General features: G+C 44.2%; 1 protein-coding gene across 3 annotated transcripts in view; it reads right to left on the bottom strand.

Annotated features, from left to right (window-relative positions):
* Positions 1-20,925, bottom strand: part of LOC144153602 (uncharacterized) — a 259,014-nt gene that overhangs the window by 23,741 nt on the left and 214,348 nt on the right. For all 3 annotated transcript variants that reach the window (XM_077685248.1, XM_077685246.1, XM_077685247.1), the window contains 5 exons: positions 20,400-20,471; positions 11,057-11,125; positions 9,283-9,354; positions 6,657-6,728; positions 4,290-4,653 (listed from right to left, as the gene is read on the bottom strand). In XM_077685248.1, the coding sequence (XP_077541374.1) occupies positions 4,290-4,653; positions 6,657-6,728; positions 9,283-9,354; positions 11,057-11,125; positions 20,400-20,471 (649 nt within the window). The remainder of the gene's footprint in view (positions 1-4,289; positions 4,654-6,656; positions 6,729-9,282; positions 9,355-11,056; positions 11,126-20,399; positions 20,472-20,925) is intronic.

Consider the following 20,925-nt stretch of genomic DNA (forward strand, 5'->3'; position numbering starts at 1 on the left):
CAAAATACATGCGGAAGGCCCGGAAGTTAAATGCAGAAAAGTTTGAGCTGAAACCAAACGCCGGCCTTCTCTAGCCTCCCGACACTCGATGCCTTTGTGTTGACTTAAGAAGCCTCTGGCCGGCCGAGCACAGCTTGGATTACAGGGTAGTTGGTGGACAATCATGCTAGCTGGTTTCAACATACCGAATTTCAATATTCCGAATTTATTTTTCTGCCAAGGTCAGGCAGTTCCGTCATAAACCGCGGTAGAAGGCTGTTATGCAAAGAAGACAAAATACAAGCCATATCCCAGTTTAGGCGAGCGAAAGCAGCCACGACGCTTTGCAACACTCCGTCGAAAGCACCAAAATACCAAAAAAACGTATTGCGAGGGGCGATATTACCCTCGAAATACAGCACCCTTGTGCAGTGGAAGTAAACGCAGCACAGAAGGACCAAAAACGACACACTAGTTTTGGGCAGCTTCACTCTACACCGCCGTATGGCACAGCAAGATATGTTTTTACGTTTTGTTATCTCGCCGTCCAAAAGGCGCCTTCCAGAGCCATTGAGGGAACAAAGAGATAAAGAGGATAAGTTGCAGCCGGCAGACACGCGCTGGCCTCGGAGCTTTTACCGAACGTTGCACATGTGGTGTCGTAAAAAGAACTTGCAGTATGTACTCTTTACTACCATAAAATGGACAGAGTAAGAAACAATGGGATAGAGCCCAACAGGACGTAGTATGGAGATTCCCGACCCGACATTTATCCTGTTACGTTGGTTCACGTGTACCTCGCCGACTACCAGGCTGAGACTGCTGTGAGACCAGGCTGAGACCGCCGACTACCAGGCTGAGACCCCACTATTTACCGGTGTACCCAGCTAACTTCAAGCAGAAACAGGTTAATATCAAATATCCAGAAGCCCCGCGTCCTCCGCTGCGCCACGAAGCGGGCTCGCATTCTGCATATAAAAGCAGCATTCACTGGAAATCCCCATCTTGTACCTCGCCCCGGTGTACCAGTTCCTGCTACTAGTCGTACTACCGAACTATTCTTCTAGAAGACGTCGACGCGGACAAAAGTTGCGACTCTGTCCTCCTGTCCGAGGCTTCTGAGCACCTCCCTCTGAAGCGACGTCGAAGATCACTAAAAAGAGCAGGTGGACAGGTCGCTTTTGTTGCGGAGTAAACCGGTGCCATGCAGTGTCTCCGTGTGCTCCCGGGCTTCGGTTGGCCGCGTGCTTGCTCCTACTAATCGATCACGTACCACGCGCCGGGCTTTGCCATCCCCCAAGCTCTTCTCCGGCTATCGTGAGAACAACGATGCAGCCATTGTTTACAACCGCTGTCCCCCAAGTGCCGTGGGGCTGCCTCAGCCAATCGGCTTCCTATGTGCCGCTCCCGTGTACCTCAGGGCTGTGCGCCTAATAGGACTCGGCCACTTCCACCTTCTCTGGGGTAACAGTTGCCATTGCGTTTGTTACCAACATTTCGGTGAATTTTCTACAGGAGTCAGGACTAGGCGAACTGCTCTGTTCGTAAACTGTATTAAGTTACTTCAGACGTATACTCGTGCTTTGGGGGCACATACATCATTCTTTGTTCTTGTTGTTTCTGCACGTGTCTTTCTCTGCAATGTTTCTTCTATTTTGTTTAAGCTTGCTTATCTTGTAAATTTTCGCAGTGTATTTCTCTTCCTGTCGTTTATGTTTGGTTGGTGGTGGGTGTTTTTTTTTAAACCAAACTTCTCTCCAAGAAAGGCATGTGGCGCACGCATAAAAATTTGTGCGGTTTGGTTTTATATAAACTGCCCTCTCGGGGCGACCATAGCTATGCCTCTTACTTGAGGAATTACACACGTAATTGCCTTTACATATTCGCCAAGTTTGGATGCGGCCTGGTTCAGTAGATATGGGAACACCAGTTACCAGTGAGGCTTAACCACACAGATGCAACCAAATTAAAAACCCTTTATGAGACAAAAGAAGCACAGACTAAGCCGAACAGCAAATGGCTCCCCTGGTTGAGTGTATGGTTTACCCGTCCCATTTTTCAGAGAAACCTTTATCCCTTACGCAACGTAAATGCGGGGATCAATAAATAAATAAGTTTGTTTTATTGAATTATCAGTACATTTTTATTGTGAATTTTTCTCCTCTCTTCCCCACTCCTAGAGTAATTTATTCGCGCTGAACCAATCCCACGAAACGTAGGCAACTTTGCCGCTGACTTTTCAATTTTGTAGTGGAAGCAGTTCTGCCATTTTTCTCTGGATTTTGGGAATTTAGGATGACGCGTTAAGATAGGCGTCGGCGTTGCTGAAGCCTGGCGGCTGAGCGTAAAGGAAGGGGTCGGATATGCTTCGGCCTGACGTCAGGACTGACCCTATATGCTTTAAGGTCTAGCGTTGTGAAACGAACCACAGCTGGAGGTACAATGAGTTAGACATTGCTTTCTGTTTTAATATGATTATTTTTACAGCTGCGAAACATTAAACATGTCTAAGAAAGGCTATAGGCAAAGGAACATTGTCATGGTAACGAAATGAAGTAAAGGCACCGAAAACGTTGTGATGATCACGCTTTCACGCCCACATCTTAGGCCACTCACGCGCAGATTTGTTCTGCAATCCGAATAACGCTCCCCTACATTAGCACTTAACTCCCTAAATGTATTAAACAACGCTTTATAAAACGCCGAATCAGTTGAGTTGTGCATTAGTGCACCTTAGTCAAATCTTTAATGCTCAGAGCACAAATTTAGGCTGGTCCGCCAGAAGGAATCTTGGCGTGCGCTCTGAATCCTGTCTACGTTCTCTGAAGCCGAACTAGTGCTCATATAGCACACAAGCGCTGTGGTATACTGGAGGACAGTTTAAAAGCAACAATATGTTGTTTTTGCGCGAAATTTGGTCGTTGCGTGAGGCAAACCGTATGCCATATAAAACAAGCAGGGTTCGCTCTCGCTGCTTTCGTGACAAGCATAGTCGTGGCGCGAAAGGCCATGTCCAATTTCCCCTAAAAAGTGTAGGTGGGCCGCTGAAACACGTACTCAAGATGTATAGCACTGTCCCGATAGTTTAAAGGAAAGGAAAGCTTGAAAGCACTCATGCCTTTGATTCCAGGGCAGGGGTATCGTCGACGTTGTGGGAGTGGTGTAAAGAGGACACAAAAGACATCTCGAGATAAATCCACTGATGAGCAAGATAGCAATGCAAGGCTAGTCAGATAGATAAAAGCCGTATTTGGAAAAATGATAGTTTCAGTGCACAAACAGGGATAAGTGGGCAGAGTTCGGCTTTTGCCTCTGTGGGAGGCCTGACGCTGGGCGTGCAGTTCAAGGCCCTTAAAGCCGCGTTTAGGAAATCCCTTTAAGGAATAAAAATAAGCTTGTCTTGTTTCTTTTGGGCTTGTGGATATTTTCGTATTTTTTCCCGGGTAAAATACCACATTATAAGCGTTGTCTTTAGTGTCAGTTTTATTTGTACATTGTGATTTTAATAACTGCGAACGTTGTTTTCTATTTGAGCGTTACTTGTACGTAGCAAATGTATTTCGCTGTGTGATCTAATTTAGCAAAATTGTTCTTTCTTAGTTACTTGAGCAGACGTATTTAGCTTCCTCGTGCCAATATCAACTTGTAACGGTTTACGCATTTTAAATTTTAAAATCACGATTATGTGCAGACGAAAAAGATACCATTGTGCAAAAAGTTGCATCGGTGCATGGGCAGAATAGGCTCACCCAATCGATGAGCCACTAGGATTTTCGCTCGTATTCTAGGTCGTAAACGCTAATCAGTTGATCAGAGTACTTTCTAAAAGCATGAGTTTTGAACTTGAAAATTGCTTGCACACTTTTTAAAACGATAGTTTGATCTATTCTTCTTCAAAATAACCGGTTTTCTTATGCCTGCGCCGGCGAAAAGAGAAAGCGGATGGTTCGTGGTCTTCTTATTGGCAACTTTCGGTAGGGTTAGTCGCCGTCTAATAAGGACATGCCGGGAAACAAATGTCAGAACGACATGACAGGGGGGGGGGGGTGGGATTGAGGATAGGCAGATTGTATCATACAAACTTAAGCGAGCACACAATCTCCGAACACAAAAATAATTTAGATATGTTATTAAAGAAGTCTCGAAATGCTCTTCTGAACACCATGTCATTCCAGTGGCACACATCAACTGCAGCTGTGTATTGAAATATATTCACACAGGCGGGATCATGGTGAAAGCTAAGCAAAATAAACGAACGTTGTGTGACCTTATCTGGCGTCCGCGGAACTCTTCAACAGAACGACCCTCACCGTGGACAGAAGGCCAGAAATGCAGCATCCGACAGAGCGTCGCCACCGGAAGTCGTGGCGGATGTACTCTCCGCGGAACATGACGTCATGGGACGCTATGACGAACAGGTAGACGCCCATCAGGAGGTCGGCCAGGGCCAGGTTCTTGATGTAGAAGGAATGAACGGCGTTGGGCTCACGTAGCACCAGCCTGCCCACCAGCACGAGCACATTCCCAAAGCAGGCTACCAGCGCCACCACCCACACGGCTACGCGCAGAACGACGCTGTCCAACAGGTGGGCCAGGCTGCTGATGCCGTCGCCTCTTGGCTCGCACACCCGCACGTTCAGGGCCGACGAGCACAGGCTGAAATCGCTGAAGTAACTGTGCCATGCAAGATAGAGACAAAAAAAAAACACGACACAAAAGATAATTTTACTAACAGGCGAAGAAGAACACCGGAATAAAATTTGGACTATTCTTTTGATGATTTAATTGTGACTTTTGATCATAACTCCTAATACCTTTATATTCTTCCGCGGAGAGCCCACTTAAAGCTGTTTCACACAGATCATGCGCGTAATAGGAGGATAAAATGCGACATTTATGTTACTTTGTCCCATCTTCCAAGCGCGAATAACAAGAAACTCTCTTAAATGTTTTGATTTTTCGAGTGTGAGCGGATTTTTAATCGTATATCTTACATATCAACCGGAGTCAACCTCAAACCTTTCTGTAATTAGTGGCCGTGTTGACTGTGCATTACAAGCAATGTCAGCTAAATTATCTCAAGGGTTTGATTGGGCCGTCCTACAAGCAGCAAAAGAGTAACAATAGTGATTAACTGCTTTAATGCGCCAGCATCGCCGGCAGCATCAGTTCCGCAAGAATATCCTGTGCCCAAACATGCGTGAGCGAAAATTGAAGCCTAGAACGTGCCATTAAAATTTCCGTTACCAGCACGATTCGCCATTGGTAGGCCTAAAATTTCCATGGGCTTTGGTGCGTTATATGGATGCGAAACAGGGTATGTTTTGAGCGAAAACGCTGGTGTGCGCTGGGCTTGATGTTTATAGTGGTTGCGATGCGTCCGGTAGTCCAATGAAGAAAAGGATGACGACTAAACGGTAGATACATACAAAGGCGAACTACCGGCATAGGGCACGAGGGTGTGTGATGGCACCACGTTAGGCCTAACGTTACCATTTTATGTTTAACATCGTCTATCGGTGCCAGATGCAGGATATTTGACTTTAGCATTTCTACTACACATTAAAGATCAAAATTAAAAACTCTACCTTAGGCCTGAATATAGAAAGGAAGGAATATAGGAATGAAGAGCTGCTCCCATTACTCTTAGTCATAGTAATAGAAAGAACGGGAAGAAGGAGGAAAAAGTTGAAAGGTTCACAGCGACGATAAACAGATCAAGATATGAAGTGTTAGCTTTCGTGCGTGTTTCGCAACATTACACACGCAGCAACACTACACTGAGCGGCATAACCTGGCCCCATAATTCAGCACGAAGCGATGCGTCAGAGTACTCATATCGCAAGAGAAATCTTAGGCGCCCCGTATATAGTATTTTTGTTTCAGCCGAAAGGGCGGGACTTCTAAATGCACTTTTTCATCTATATAATTCATCAGTACCCCTATTAGGATTGGGTTACCGAGGTTGCGCTTCTGCCGGGCTGAGAGTGGCGGAGTTAAGAGGTCGTGTTACCGCGTGAACGGTCACGAACTCCAGATTGCGAGGATAATGGCTGTGGGCTCCAATGACCCCGACGAATATCGTCGCAAATGGTTCAGTGAACTGTTAGTATTACCGCAGTGCAAAAAAAAAAAAAAAACGGTTAAACCGCTGAGGGTAGCGGTGCCTGTCTGTATGGCTAAATAAAGACCTTAACTACATTTTGATCCGCTAGTATGGCATACAAGTTGCTGTTGCCTCTGCAGAATGCCAGTTCGCGGCTGCCCTTCTTGAAGTTCTCTACAACATACCGAATGTCACCATGACGTATGTTGGTTGCCGTATGCAACCAACATAAATACTAACTGAACAAGCTATATTCAAAGAGGAAAAAAGATTGGTTGGGAAAGCTTAAAAGCTCTTCATGCTTTCAATAAGAGAGGTTCCCCAAGGATATTGTTGGAATGGTAGAAAATGTGTGTGGCGCAAAAATATGTAATGGAGTTGGCCCCACAAGACTGAAATTTAAGGTGAACGTTTTGTTATGAGACTGTTTATTCATCATCTTGGTGCAAGAATAAAATGTTCATTAACACCTTCATTTATTGAAGCTTTATCAACAAGTTGTATCAAACTTAATAACAGGTTCGATGGAGAATAAAACTCTGGCATGAAACTATTTTGCGTGATTACTTACATGTGGGTGATGTTGTGTAGGGGCGCGAACAGTGATGGCGAGCATGTGCGGAACACATTGTTTCGGAGATTTCTGAAACAAACGACATCATAGCTAAAGGCGAGCTTCGGTTTGATGCAAAACTTCATTTGCGTAATTACGCTCCTTTAAATTACAGTGCTATATCAAACAGCAAAAATAAAACTAATGGCTGCCGCAGAAGCTTGGTGCTTGCTATGCCGAGAGATCTATGATTTCATTAATAAAACACCTCGAGGAACGTTCTTTTTCGAGGTGATCGTGACAAATTTATTTGAGATTATCATATTGAGCGCAAAGCAGAAGAACGCAGGCTGAATAATATCTCACTTTTGAGTAAGGTTCAAGGTTGTTCAACGCCTTTACCTTCCAATACTACAGGTGATAAGTGCATAAACTTAGTGTATCAGTGCATTCTCATGAAAAAAAATATAATTAGGAAAACGTTATTTGAAGTGAACGTGGCGAAGTATGGTCGATATATGACTCTGATTCTGGTCAACGAGTGGCACTTTAGATAGTTTAGTCACACTATATTAACTGCTTAACGCTCATAAATTTATATTTGCATGTGGTCACGTAGCGGAGCAAAAAGGTGTCCACTTTTGACTTTAAATGCGCACATGTCTGGGATTACTGGATCGTTTAAACGTGCATTGAAAGAGTGATTATAGCGACATTCCATTCCCAGACAGGTCTAAGACCGGCGCGTTGATTGATTGATTCATTGATTGATTGATTGATTGATTGATTGTTTTGATTGATTGATTGATTGATTGATTGATTGATTGATTGATTGATTGATTGATTGATTGATTCCTAATGGTGTCCTCTTTGTAGCGGGGTAATGACGTGTCATTTCACCAAGAAAAACTGATATTTGTGAGTTTTAGTCTGTTGAATGCTAGCGTTAGGGATGGCACAAAATAATTTCTTTTTTTCTACAGGTGGTGGCTATCCTAGGCAATATTCCCCTCTCTGCTGTTCGTTTAGCAGCATTCCAATCTTCTTTTAGTCGTCTCAACAGCCTTAAAGATAACTTCCTCTGTGCTATCCTTAAATCTTAAAGCTTCTGGAAGCCGAACACCTCCATCATGTAAAATTCGATGGATACACTGACATTCCAACATTATGTGTCGCATCATCATAACAATAATCATCATCATCTCATGTAGGCCCATTGCAGGGCAAAGGCCTCTCCCATAGATCTTCAATTACCCCGTCTTCTGCTAAGCGCGACCAATTTATCCCCGCAAACTTCTTGATCTCATCCGCCTTTATGACTTCCTGCCGCCCCCTGCCACGCTTTCTTTCTCTAGAGATCCACTCTGTTACCCTTAGTGTCATTACCAACGGTTATCTTGCGTTCGTAGTACGTACCCTGCCCACACCAATGTCTTCTTCTTAATTTTTACTGATATGTCCTTATCACGCGTTTGTTACCTGACCCACTCCGCTCTCTTCTTGTCCCTCAGTGTTGCACCTATCATCTTCCATTACATTGACCGCTGAGTCGTCCTCAATTTAAGTTGAACCCTCTTAGTGAGCCTCCAAGTTTGTGTATACTATGTGCATACTTTTGTGTATACATACCCAAAAAGCTCTTACTTCTAAAACAACCTCCTCAACATCTAGCATGGTGATGATGATGATAATTAGCGCCTTTCCCTTTGCAACGGGGTGGCGTTGCACAGCGGCCTTAGTCGTAACGCCACTCTACAATCACCTCACCCAAAAAGTACAAAAAATAAAAAAAATGCCTTTATGAAATTTTTGTGTTAGTCTGACTTCTCTGTTCGCATGTCTTCCCAGATTGTTCTCTGCTCTGCTCTTTTTTTTGTACGTGTCCTGTACGCACCCAATGCCATCTACTAGTTCGTTTGAGAGGCTGCTATTCTTTCAATAGAACTCCGTGGTTCTGGCACAGCAGCCAAGGGGTAAACACCCGGGTTTTAGCAAGAACGGCCTTCGTTCAATCCACATGCATGAAATTTATTAGAAAAATACGTGACTAAAAATTTTGTTTGCTCAATTCTGCTTATTTTTAAATAGGGCAGTAGTTCGGCATCTCTATAGGTAGGTTTACGGGTGGGTCGCGGCATATTAACACGTTTTATTCACGTTCTGCATCGCTCATAAAGTACCGGGCTTGTGCCTATCTCGGAACAGAATGTCGCTTGGTTACCTCTAATCAAGATCTACAATATTTACTAGGTTTGTCAGAACCACCTCTAACGAAACGTCTAAATTGCGAGTCATGTTCAAAAGACGAAGTCGGTGGTATTATCTCGTAAGCCTGAAAAGGTTGCGTTATTACAAGTTTATTTAGGTTTATCACATGAAGCTGAAAGCGTTCGTTTTTTGGATTCCCTTTCGCAGCCATCTTTCGCTGAATATCTATTGTAAACAAGGAGTTTCTGTTCACACCCACGTCTTGAGTGTAGTTCTCGTTACCTGAGCGCGCTGAAGCACCGCATCGCATTTTTTTCACTGGGCTCAGAGTAACTGAAGGCAAGCTAAGTTCACTTTAATAAGGAGATATTTCCGAGCCCACATAAAAACAAACAAATATCCAGAATATCACGGTCAAAGGAGGAACAAAACTTGCAGTGATTGAATGTTGACTAGAGGCCAGAAGGTGTCGTTCTTCATGGCGTCAATCCTGTTGCCTGCGAGGTCACTGCCAGAGAAACAGGAATATTTCATGAGTTTCCTTTACTCCTAAGTTTCGAGCAGTTTGCTTCCCTAGTGAATTCACAATCGCAATCATAGAAACAGAAAATGATTTTTTCTTCAATTTTTTCAATTTTCTCTGCTTTTTCTTCAAAATTGTTGAGGGCATGAAATACTCCTGCGCCGAGGTGAGAAGAAGGTCTGTCTTATTGCTAGGAGGAGACACCTCGACTCGAAAGGTATGAAATGCATGGGGGCTGCGTTGCTTTGCGAGAAAAGGCACGTGCGAACATTTCAGACCCTTGCACCCTTGTGAACGGTGGGCCATCATGATCGAGACCCCGCACAAGTGGTCAAGATACGTAATCACGATAATTTTCAAGAAACAGGGCATAGAAAGTTGTTAGTCAAATACCGTTACTATAGCTGAGAAAGATGGCGGAGTTGTTTTGGCAAGCAGGTATTGCCATGTGTTTCGCAATTTTTTTCCCTGACGGCAATGTTGCCGCTCGAAGAGGAATGGTCATCAGATCCGTCTTGAAACGGTGAATGCTTACCAAATATTGTTGTTGCAAATTTCTTGCAGGTGCGCACGCTACTACTGGAAATGATGTGTGTTCTTCGTCTTAACAAAGATGCTGATAACCTACCTTTTAGGAGTGTCCGTGAAAACGCTCATCATACGTAAAAATGTGTAAAGCTGCATTAATGAAACATGACGACTGAAACACGTGGACGCCGACATTTTACGACTATAGTTAACAATTTTCAATTATAAGTATGTCTGGTAATGAATTAATAAAAATTCATTTTCGGAATCCACGCCCTTGATAATTGTCTTGTTGAAAGGGAAAGTGCAATTTCTGGTTATATATTTCTGGAGCCACGAACATAACCAGGGAATTCCCGAAAGAGGTAAGGCGTTTTTTGCCACGTGCTGTATATTTAGTTTCCATGGCACCACGAACAGAGCCCTCGTATAAATGAAGCCTGTAATCAGCAGTTTCAAATATGTTATTGAATTAAGTTACCATCTCAAATGCTAAGGTTTTCTTGAGCGTCTTGATGACCTTTGCCAGTCTGAGCAATGAAAACCACCTTCCTATGGTGTACTTGACGGCAATTTCACTTTAAGAGCGTGTTTTTAAGGCTGTTCGCTTAGACACGCCAAAACAAAGGTGAAGTGTTCCTCAATTGTCACTGAAAGAGCATTTAGGCAATATATATGAATGAGAAAAAATGTGACTGTTCAAACGATGTAAGGACCAGATTACCGTTAGGCTTTTGGGGTAGAACAAGGTACCGTAAATCCTATAAAACATGCTCAAAACGTGACACTGTAAACCTTAACGTGAAGATTCGATTCAGAACTCACTCAATTAAAGAGTGGTTCCCGCACGGCGTCAAGCATTCGCGTGGTAAGCCTCTCCTTAGGTAGTCGTAGTATCATGCTGTATTACGAGAACCCCATTATTCTAAATTTGAACTTGAGGGTAAGAAACTGGGATTCCGCCGTGGTTTATGTGTTTGTGTCCGCAGTTAGTTCATCCATGACAGCACTTAACACAAAGCCAAAAAAATCACCATTGCTTGTGGATTATTTACACGCACGTATGCTGGCAGAGCTGCTTTATGAGCTTAACTACATTTTTGTTTAGCTGACAAACGTAGGGGCTGGTAGAGTTAAATGACATTTGAAAGGCACTCACAGTGTTCGAAGGCTTTCAAGGCCTGTGAACGCCGAGTTCATGTAAATGATCTTGTTGTACGCCAGGTTCCTGGATCATACAAAAAGGGAAAAACAATCATTTCTAGTAGTGTTGTTACATGAGGCGATACGACAGACACAGGCAAGCACAAGTAGCCTGTGTTTTGAAGTAGCGACAAAAGTTATGTTTGACGTGAAGCCGGTTCATTATTACCTGGGGAGGGTTTCGACTGCATACATTATTTTGCTCCCCCAATTTGCCATGCAACACTGGCACTTTGTACTTATATGTTGGTGAAAATTGTGCAGGCTAACTACTCCTTTATCATTTTACTTAAAAAGCTATGGCTTCAACGTCTCCGGTGAAAGCATGAATTCTTTATAACCACCTTATTTCCGAAAAGGTGTTAAAATATGTGCGAGACAGAATACGCACGAATGACTGTTTCAAAATTCGGAACACGGTGAAAGAGTTAGGGCACAAGTACACGCGGCATTCAGGAGCAAACGAAATTTCGTACCATACCGTGGACGCCCTTAACGTTAAGAAAATCGAGCAAAAGCCAGAAGCAATAAACGCAACGCGCCCAACCTTCGTAGTCGAGTTTGCAAACTGGTGGCCCTTTTTCTGATTTCGAATAAACAGTGACACGCCACAGGCGCATTCGGCACTTTTGCCTAATAAATCTAATTGCAAAACCTTAGAGGTAAGGTTTTGCAGCCCTTTAAGGGGCAGCTTTGCTTAGATGCAGACACCCGACTCTGGTCCTTTTTTCCCACCGGTCTCCCCTTTTCTCCCGAGAGAAAGACAACCAAGAAAAATAAAAAAAAAACCGACCGATAGCTTTCAGCCACTTGCGCAGTGCAACCCGTGCAAGACGTGCTAGCAAGAAGGTGGGGCGTGTATCTCCAGCACTGAGAATGCAGGAGGTTCTGCCCGAAAACTCGACGTTTCGGGCAGCAAAAATATTAACAATGGCCCTGGAATCTCCCTTTTTCTCCTTTTATTCTACCTTTAGCGAATGTTGCGCCCTGGCAACGAGTGCTCCCGTGTCTTTGACACGTCTTTACGTCAAGTGCGGCAGCCCTCTCGGCTATAACAAAATAAACTTTTCCGTTCGTAGCCAAGAGTTTCTGTGAACCTATGTTAATTTTATTTTTACGCGCCAAGATGTGACGGAGACAAGCAGCGGCCATTTTCTGCTCAGGATTAGGTGGTAGCCATAATAAATCCACTGAGCACCGGTCGTGTTGTGGATTGTTTACCCGCAATACACTGCCATTACGGCGTGAAATGGTGGAGACCCGCGGAAAGGTCCTAAGCTGCCGTTTGCGATGATGGCTATTTTAAGGTAAATGTTTTCAAACCTGGCCTTTTTCTTCAACCTTAATTCCAGCAGCTTGCTCTTACAAGAACTTCTGAGAACTTTAAAAAATAACGGGGATTGATGTATATACGTAAAGAATGTTTGCACGTCTGTGCTGAATCTTGCTTCTTTTAGTCATTTATTTTGCCACGCCTTTGTCGGGTCATTCGAACACGCCCGTGGGTTTCTCACCAAATTGGCTGTACAAGTGGAACTCCGAAGTGACTCCGAAGAGATCTTTAGGCTTCGACGTCATTACAACTAGCATTGCCCTGCTTCCACTGTCTGTTCCAGATTTTATGCCTGGCTGCAATAGCTTGTTTCAGAATGCTTTTGCACTATTTCCTGTTCCAAGTGCTTTTCTTTATGGTCTTGGAAGGTAAACTGTGGTGCTTACTATTTCTTCGTGTACTGAAGCGAAAGTATGCGAGACCTTATTATAGCAGCTACTTGCAAAATAACAAGGCGGTGCAATAAAACAGAAGAAAAAAACTGGTTGATTCCTCTGTCATAGGAATCGGTAAAACACGAAAATGAATTGTGCAGCAAAATCTGCAGCACAGCAAGATTTCCGAGTCTGCGGCTGTCTTGTGGGTGTGCTTGGCGAGCGACGTCCTGCTGGCGGTTCGCTTCGGCAAAAATGTACTGGCGTCGTTTTTGTGATGGATATGACGTAAGTGAAATGGTGGTGTACCGCGGAATAAAACACTTTCGGGTTAAAATATAACACCAGAAAACTAAGAACCAGAACTATAACGTACACTTTCGTACTAAAGGTTGCTTCCCCGCAAGAAGAGCCTGTGTGCAGGAGTGCACCCTTTAGAGGTCGCTTGCTTCGTTGTACTGGCGTCAGGATGCGACGTGAAATCTTAGTGAATCCCGGAACAAATGACTTTTGTTGTAATAAAACCAGAAACCCCTTCGCAGCGTTGCTAACGGCCCTTAGTTAAGAAGAGCGTTTCGGAAGCTGACCTCTGCGGAAAAGCAGAGCAACCCCCTACCAGCCAACAACCGAATAGACAGTGGAGAATGGAGCTGAGCCTTTGTGCAACCGCAATCCAAGTGATGACCCGACAGCTGCCTTTATAAACCCGCGTGCAAGAGATGCAGGCAACGACGCAAAAATTGGCCGCGTGTCTGCCCAGTTCGCTGCAAATGTCGACGAAATACGATAGTCTCATGACATCCTTGCCATTTAATTGCGTCTCTTCTCTACCCTTCCAACCTCTCACCCTCATCCCTTCCCGTTTCGCTCCTCCCACGATAAAAACAAGGGAGGTTTGCTCAGGTCACTTTAACTTCACTGCTCGTGGCATCTACTGCGACGTTTTGTTACTTTGAACTTGGAACTTGGAGCAGGCGGCACGAGAGCTTTTTCTAGTCTTAGGTCAAAATGTTTTTCATGGCGCATTTTTAATTGATATCCAATATTTTAAGTGCAAAAGCAATTCCAACGTCAGTTATGTATGGGTGCCTTGCTTAAAATTCGCCTATCGTTTTTTTTTGCTCAAGAACGTTGACAAGTATGAACATTGCCAGCAGATTTAGTAGTTTAAATGCTTTGCTAATTTTGATTGATTGATTGATTGATTGATTGATTGATTGATTGATTGATTGATTGATTGATTGATTGTGGGGTATAACGCGCCGCGCAACGCAGGCAACGAGGCGCGCAATAGTGGAGGGCACCGGGTTAATTTTGACCACCTGGGGATCTTTAACGTGCGCCCAAATCTCGTACACACGGGTGTTTTTGCTTTTCGCCTCTATCTGAAAAGCGGCCGCCGCGGCCGGGAATGGCTTTGCCTATATAAACTGCTCTTTCAAAAAAATTATTTTACTTCTTTTTTTTACAGACAGACAGACAGACAGACCGACAGACAGAAAGAAAATCGTGTTAAGTAACGCAAGAAAGACTAGCTTTTTTAAAACTTCCGTTTGTGTTTCAGTTACCTGCAAAAGAACTTTCGTGGCTTCCCGTTCTTATTGCGGAGATTTACCGGCCATACACATTTATTTTTGGGAAATTAGACTCCTTTTTAATGCGCACAGGAAGGCTGCCCTGTTCCGGAAATTTGACTTTGATTAGTGGTGCAAAACGTCGTTGAGTTTTTCTGTGACCTTCCCATTGCCTACGCTGTTTGGAGTAGCCAATCAAAGGTGCCTTAATACGTATCCCTTTGTAGCGGGAAATTAACATGCATTTTCTTTCAATGTACGTGAGTACTTGCATGCTTTTGTATCTCCTGTTGCATGTGTGAGTGTGTGGAAATGCCTGAGTAATACATTTTGGAACACACTGTTTTCCTTAATAGTCTCGTTATCCCGAAAAATCTGCCAAGAACGCATGAATTTTTCTTGAGAATAAAGAAGCACGCGAAATTATGAGCAACGGCGCCACAAATGTGAAACGTTAAAGATTCCGAACTACTTCGCTCAACACTCAGCCTGAAGCTTTCTCGCGCCGACATTGTCATCCTGTGTTTGGCTACATGAGCTGCTAGAATTTAATCTAGTTCGCTCTGAGAAATTCCGCGCTTACCCTCTAGCAGGCACTCTCTCATAAGAACTGCGGCGTCCACAGCAATCTACAACGCACACTCGTCATTTACCAGGTGTGGTGCCTATATAACAGCGAAACGTTTACTTATTAGGAGGGATTTCAAATCCCGGAGCATTTTGTGTGTCCTAGCAACTAAGGCGTCCTGAGCAATACGGAATGTGGAGGCACATATATCCAACACTTTGGATTTAAAATCATCCTACTTTTACATCCGAGCATATAGCATGCTCGCTTAACAATCAAGAGGCATTTGGAGGCGAAATGTAACAGAAAATAAAGTATACTTTATCACAGTCCCATGTTGTGAGCAATCTTTAGAGTCCGGATTCACCATCGTACTTTTTACCGCGTACCTCAATAAATTCTTGAATGGAAAAATGAGACCTCATTATTACGTCAGTAATTAGTGCACCCAGACCAGAAACTTCTCCCGCTTGTTTACGCCGTTGCCAATTTGGGGTGGTGATGATTCGAGCATGGGGCTTAAAGAGTTTTGATTTCAAGTAGTATGCGGAAACAATGGTAAATGCGGGATGTGTGGAATTACAACAGAAATGACTCCGCACGAATTCCAAAAGCGTGATCGTAAAAATTCTAATCCGTGTGAATAGAGCGTCCGCATTTCTTAAATTCTAGGCTTTAAAGCTGAGGCAGAAAACCGAACTACGCAGTCGCAGACTCCAACAAAAGAAAATTGGAATGCAGTTGAAGGAACCGTAGAGAGGAGAATCTAACGTAAACGAGTTACCACCAGTTAGGAACACAATTTAAGTTTTACTAGCTCATAACAATAGCTCTACAATTAAGAGTATGGTGACGCATATACGTCTCCTTCATCGGTGAAACAACAATTTCATCACTCCGAAAGTTAAGGGACACCTGAAGCAATGAAATAGTAAATGAAATACGGATAACACAGAAAGGTTTGGCCAGAAACGTTTGTATGTTTAACGTTAAAATATATCTGCCAAGTTATGAGCATATCTTTGCACCCTTGTTAATTTATGGGCCATCATATTTCTCATACATACGCATTAGCCTGATTATCATTATTTTTTCTGCCACAGCCATGATTGACATCAGCAATCAATTGAGCAACCCGACTAAACCGGTTTCCATCGGCCACCTACTTTACGGTAAAATGATCAGTGACAGGATCATCAACACGTAGGAAAAATCTCCCAGAAATGGCCATGTTCACATACCTAGCCACATTCGCGTGTTCGAAGTCTCTTGGTGCGATTTTATAAGATGGATTTCTTTCCTCCGGCATTCAACCAGTACTGACTCCCTCAATAAGATACATTTTTGACGTTCAACCTTCGGCTAATCGATTTAGGTATATTTCGGTGAAATATTCGCATATACACGTCGTACCTTCATTTGGGTATATTAAAGGTTTACTGAAGTGAATTTGTCAAGCTCCCGTTTTTGCTTGCACTGCGTAGACTGGCTCAAATTAGCGCACTTTTCATCGTTTTTACGATTGACAAATCGGTAATTATTTTACAAAGCGCGAAAGAAGAAAAACTACCATGCGCGGTTTGCGGCGGCCGCACCAACTAAAGCTGTGACGTTAGGAGGAGCGGGCACCGTGATTGGACGATGCCCAAGGTGAGCAACCAAACAAGTTTCGGTTTCGGTTTCGGTTCCGTAAAACACAACCGTTGGCGTTGTTGGATGGGCATTCTCAATAACTCAGTAATCATCGTACTGCGCTTCTGTCATGTTGTCAGCTGTAAAAATGCATAAACATAAGCCTCCTAGGACGGCTTGGAATCGTAGCATTCACTAGCCGAAACCTACGCAGTGCATGAACGCCCTCCGCGTACCCGCAGACGCCCAAATGTCATGCGATTTTCCCCCATATTTGGAGCTTGCCTCCCTCATGCCTGTATCGTAAAAAGCGTGTTCGCACCAGGCCAAGGGTCTGTTCACTCTGGCCTGTGCCCACTGCCCGCAAGCAGTCGGTGCTTATGGCAACAGCACGCCAACGAGAACTCGCTAGCGCGCCAGTGCCAGCCTGCGCGCGTTTTGTGAACTAGTTCGTGGAGCCATGAACGTTGCGGCCCAAAAAAAGGTGAACTCAATATAGAAAACATCGGCGGAAAACGAAAAAGTTAACTTACAGAAAAAAAAGCACGTACCCGCGGGGATTCGAACTCCTGACTTGCAAAATACTTGCGGTGGCATATCTAGCGCCCCAAACCACTCGGCCACGGAGCAGGCTCCGCTGGCCTTGGTAATATGGGTATATATTGTACAACCAGTTTACACTTTTATTTAGTTTTGGCATTTCAAGCAGCTTAGGTGACTATTTGTTGCATTGCGCTCGTGCAGTAAGCGCCGCCCGAGTTTCCACAATAGCTCACGTCTAGCAATTGCATTTCGTAGACGGAAAAGCGTTCGCAGATGCGTAGTCGTGCTGCTGACCGCTGTGCTTGTTCGCCCAGCGCAAAAAAGTGCTTCCCGCACCCTAGTTTTACGCTGTACGGTAAAAATATCAGTTGATTTTATTTCCGTAGTACCTATATTGACTTCGCTGACTCTTCTCCCGCCTTCAAGAGGCCTTATATTTTCCTACTGGCGTTCCAATCAGCGAAGCGTCGCATGTGCGCTTGTGCAGCGCTTGTGTGAAGCGACCTTGACTTGGAGCTAGATACAGTGTACAAACTAACCAAGTAAAGAAAGGCAGATTCTAATATTCACAAACGTGTCCTGGCTTCGTTTCAACTGATCGAACGAATTGCGACGACCCGTCGGCGGCCGGCGGACGAAACGCTGGGCCGACTGACTGTCTGAAGGCAGGGGAGCCGTGCAGTAGCGCAGCCAATTGCGAGCTCGGCTCCTCTCGACGTCACACGAAAACGCCGCAGAAAATGGGCGAGCGTATAGGGAGGAGGACAGCATTTTCGACTTAATTTTTCTACTAAATAAAATCGCGTAAACGCGCCCAGGGTGGTCGAAACATGGTCTGGGGACCCCGGACTACAATTTGCGCAAGTAATCCTGGAATGTTTACATATCACTTCAGTGTCCCTTTAAACTTGCACTCATATGCACAACCTCTAGCTTTCATTTAATTTTCGCAGCACCTCAGTTCAGTTTGAACCTATACAAACTAAGAATTGTAATCGAATGAACCCGCACATTTATATCGGGTGTTCCGCCAGCACTGGCTGTGTTTGCTACCTGCTTAATACGACAAATGGCTCACCGAGTGTTTAATATCTGTGTCCAAATAATTTTTGAGCGTGCACGCAGCAGGTATGTACATAATTACCTTGAACCCGCATTCTGAATCTACACGGCCTTGTGGAAGATTATGTTTACGCTGAAGGAAATGCTCTTCTGAGCTTCGGGAGCCATCTTCTGCCAGGAAATAAGGTACCGTCATAGTTAGTATTACAGTTGTATGGTGCCAGCATTCAGAGTATTGAAACGAAATAATAGAATTTCGAGAAATGCAGAGATTCCCGAGATGCGAAGAGGGTTCCCGCAGCGCGGCCTAATTTAGCAGTGACCTCAATAAGGGGGTCATGGGTGTGTACAGAAATGCTTTAAATTATCACAGGGTGGAAGGCGTACAGAATTCGTCTTCGACTGGTTGCCCCAGCTGCTTTTCGCTTACATTGCGACATGTGGAGGCAAAGCGCTCGCGATATACATCTTGGGTCTGGTGCTGAATTATTTAGCACATTGAACACATCCCGAACACGACGACCTTGTCAAAGTGGTTCGTCTGATACCTGACACATTTAGAGAGAGAAAAACACGACAAGTTGCGTGTTCCTTTTGGCCAAGTCTTCCGCGTAACACTTGTCGCCTGTCCTTTCTCTTTATCAGCTCTCGGATGCGCATTTTGAATGAAGGCTGTCAAGATTCCTAATCCATTCTGTCAGTGATGGAGAGTTGAATTTGAGAAAATCTGCTATAGTTAAGTCTACATGAAGCTGGAAGCATTAAAATACACATAGGATCAATTTGAAAATGTCAACTTCAGTCCAGACACTCCCTATACGTTGGCGTAAAGCATGAATAGTAACACACGAGAAGGAGTTCAGCCACCTGCGTACAGAAGCAAATTCGTAATCCTTTGCCCACGACATAAAAAATCTAAAGATTCTACTCTCTTTAGGTCAATGCATGTTTAAAAAAGGGAGACAAGTGGAACCCGCTTTTCTGCTTATTTGTACTCGCCAACGCTCTCTGCCTCTAGTTTGACGTTATCGCAATCCTTCAGGAGCACTTTCGCGCGTCGTGGATGCTCGCTTTCCCCAAAATTCTTTCCTTCAGGTTTACAATAGTAGAAACACTCCCTTGCTTGAAGTGCTTTGGAAACACCGACCGTGTGCAATGGAAATGAAAAGTCGGCCTCTTACAGGTGCCTGTACAGACGGGATATTCGTTTTCTGACTTGAAGAGGTTTGCATTGTCTTTTAATGTGCAGCGGTCATTTGTTAGCTGCATTGCGATACGTCACTTGATCTTATTGTTCTCGTACCAAAAAAAGGAGCTAAACCTGCGCCTCTCCTGTACTGGGAGCCATTTCACGCACTTATTCATATTCGCACCCTCTACCTACGGATGGAAGAACACGTACGCACAGTTTGATCGCACCCGACGGACAAAGTGCAAGAAGCTAAACCTGCAGAGCTCGTACACGGAATGGCAGTACGCACTCCTTTCTATTCGCATCCATTGTGTGGCTCAGTTGCTAGATACCATTTTTGCAGTTGCCTGCTGCAGTAGGGCCGAAGAAAATTACTGCGTTATGAAACATTTGTAAAGCGCAATTGGAGCAACTAGTCTCGGTACTTGATTACATCCTGCCTACCAATTACCAGATTGTAAAGAGAAGCTCATCGAGAAGAATCTCTGGAGCGCAGCCGCGGAGCTTCTTCAGCTGCACAACAAAGCCGGCCGATGAGTAGACACAACCCTTACAAAATCTGGCCTCTTCTTGTAGGTGCCGACGTGCCGCATAGTAGACCGCCAAAATACTAGTTTCTGAAACGTTTTCCTTTATCACCTCGCCTTCCGCGGGAGCTAGACCTTGACAGTAATAAAGAGTGCTGGCTTGAGGCCAGGTCTAGCGACTGCGAGAGGAAGCAATAGGAAAAAAGCGCTAATGAAGAGCTCCCTCGTAGAGGTTGCCTGAAGCAAACTAAACAATCGAAAAAAAGATTGAATATATTACACCACCCTTTCACTGCAACAACAGGCTTGTCTGGCAGCTGTACGAATAGCAATGGCCTTTATACAATCGTCGAAGAAAAATACTGACACAATTTCGTAGGAAGCTTTGCCTGAAGAGCGTCGGACATAAAACTACTTCATCTGCTGCTGAACGGATGCAGCAATGTACACATCAAAATAGAAATAAGTATTCATCGGAAAACAAAGGCACTTACAGTGTTTGCAGCGAGATCAATCCCGCGAAGTCAAATGCTTTTAGCTCTACCAGCTTGTTCCTCGTGAGCGACCTGCAGAATAAAATGTCAGCGCAAATAATGGGGAGCTGTAAAACACAGACAATGAGTGCACATACTTCTTGAGGGTCTAGGCCACGTACGCATAATATCACTTCTCTAAAAAATGTGCAAAGGTATCCTATCTCTAGGATCAACAAAAATATCATGTGTACTTCAATTTCACAGCGAAATACTTTGAAAAAGCTTCTACTTGCACAATTTTTGCATTTTTTTTTTGTTTTATACAACCTACGCGAAACAAGGCCAGTTGAATTCAGTGCAAGGAGCATTGCACAATTTCTTGTCATCGTCCGGAAAACCGTTCAGAGCGTAGTCGTAAAGACTCTTTTCTTTATTCCTGTGTGCAGCACCTCCGAAAGAAGCAGGCAATGAATTCTGACGATACAGCCTGCATCATCCGATAACCTTATTCACATGCCTTTTAGCGCTGTTACACTGTGAAATC

The sequence above is a fragment of the Haemaphysalis longicornis genome, unplaced genomic scaffold (genome assembly GCF_048455015.1).
Source record: "Haemaphysalis longicornis isolate Haplotype H1 unplaced genomic scaffold, Haemaphysalis longicornis Haplotype H1 scaffold_9, whole genome shotgun sequence".
NCBI classification, from domain to species: domain Eukaryota; kingdom Metazoa; phylum Arthropoda; class Arachnida; order Ixodida; family Ixodidae; genus Haemaphysalis; species Haemaphysalis longicornis.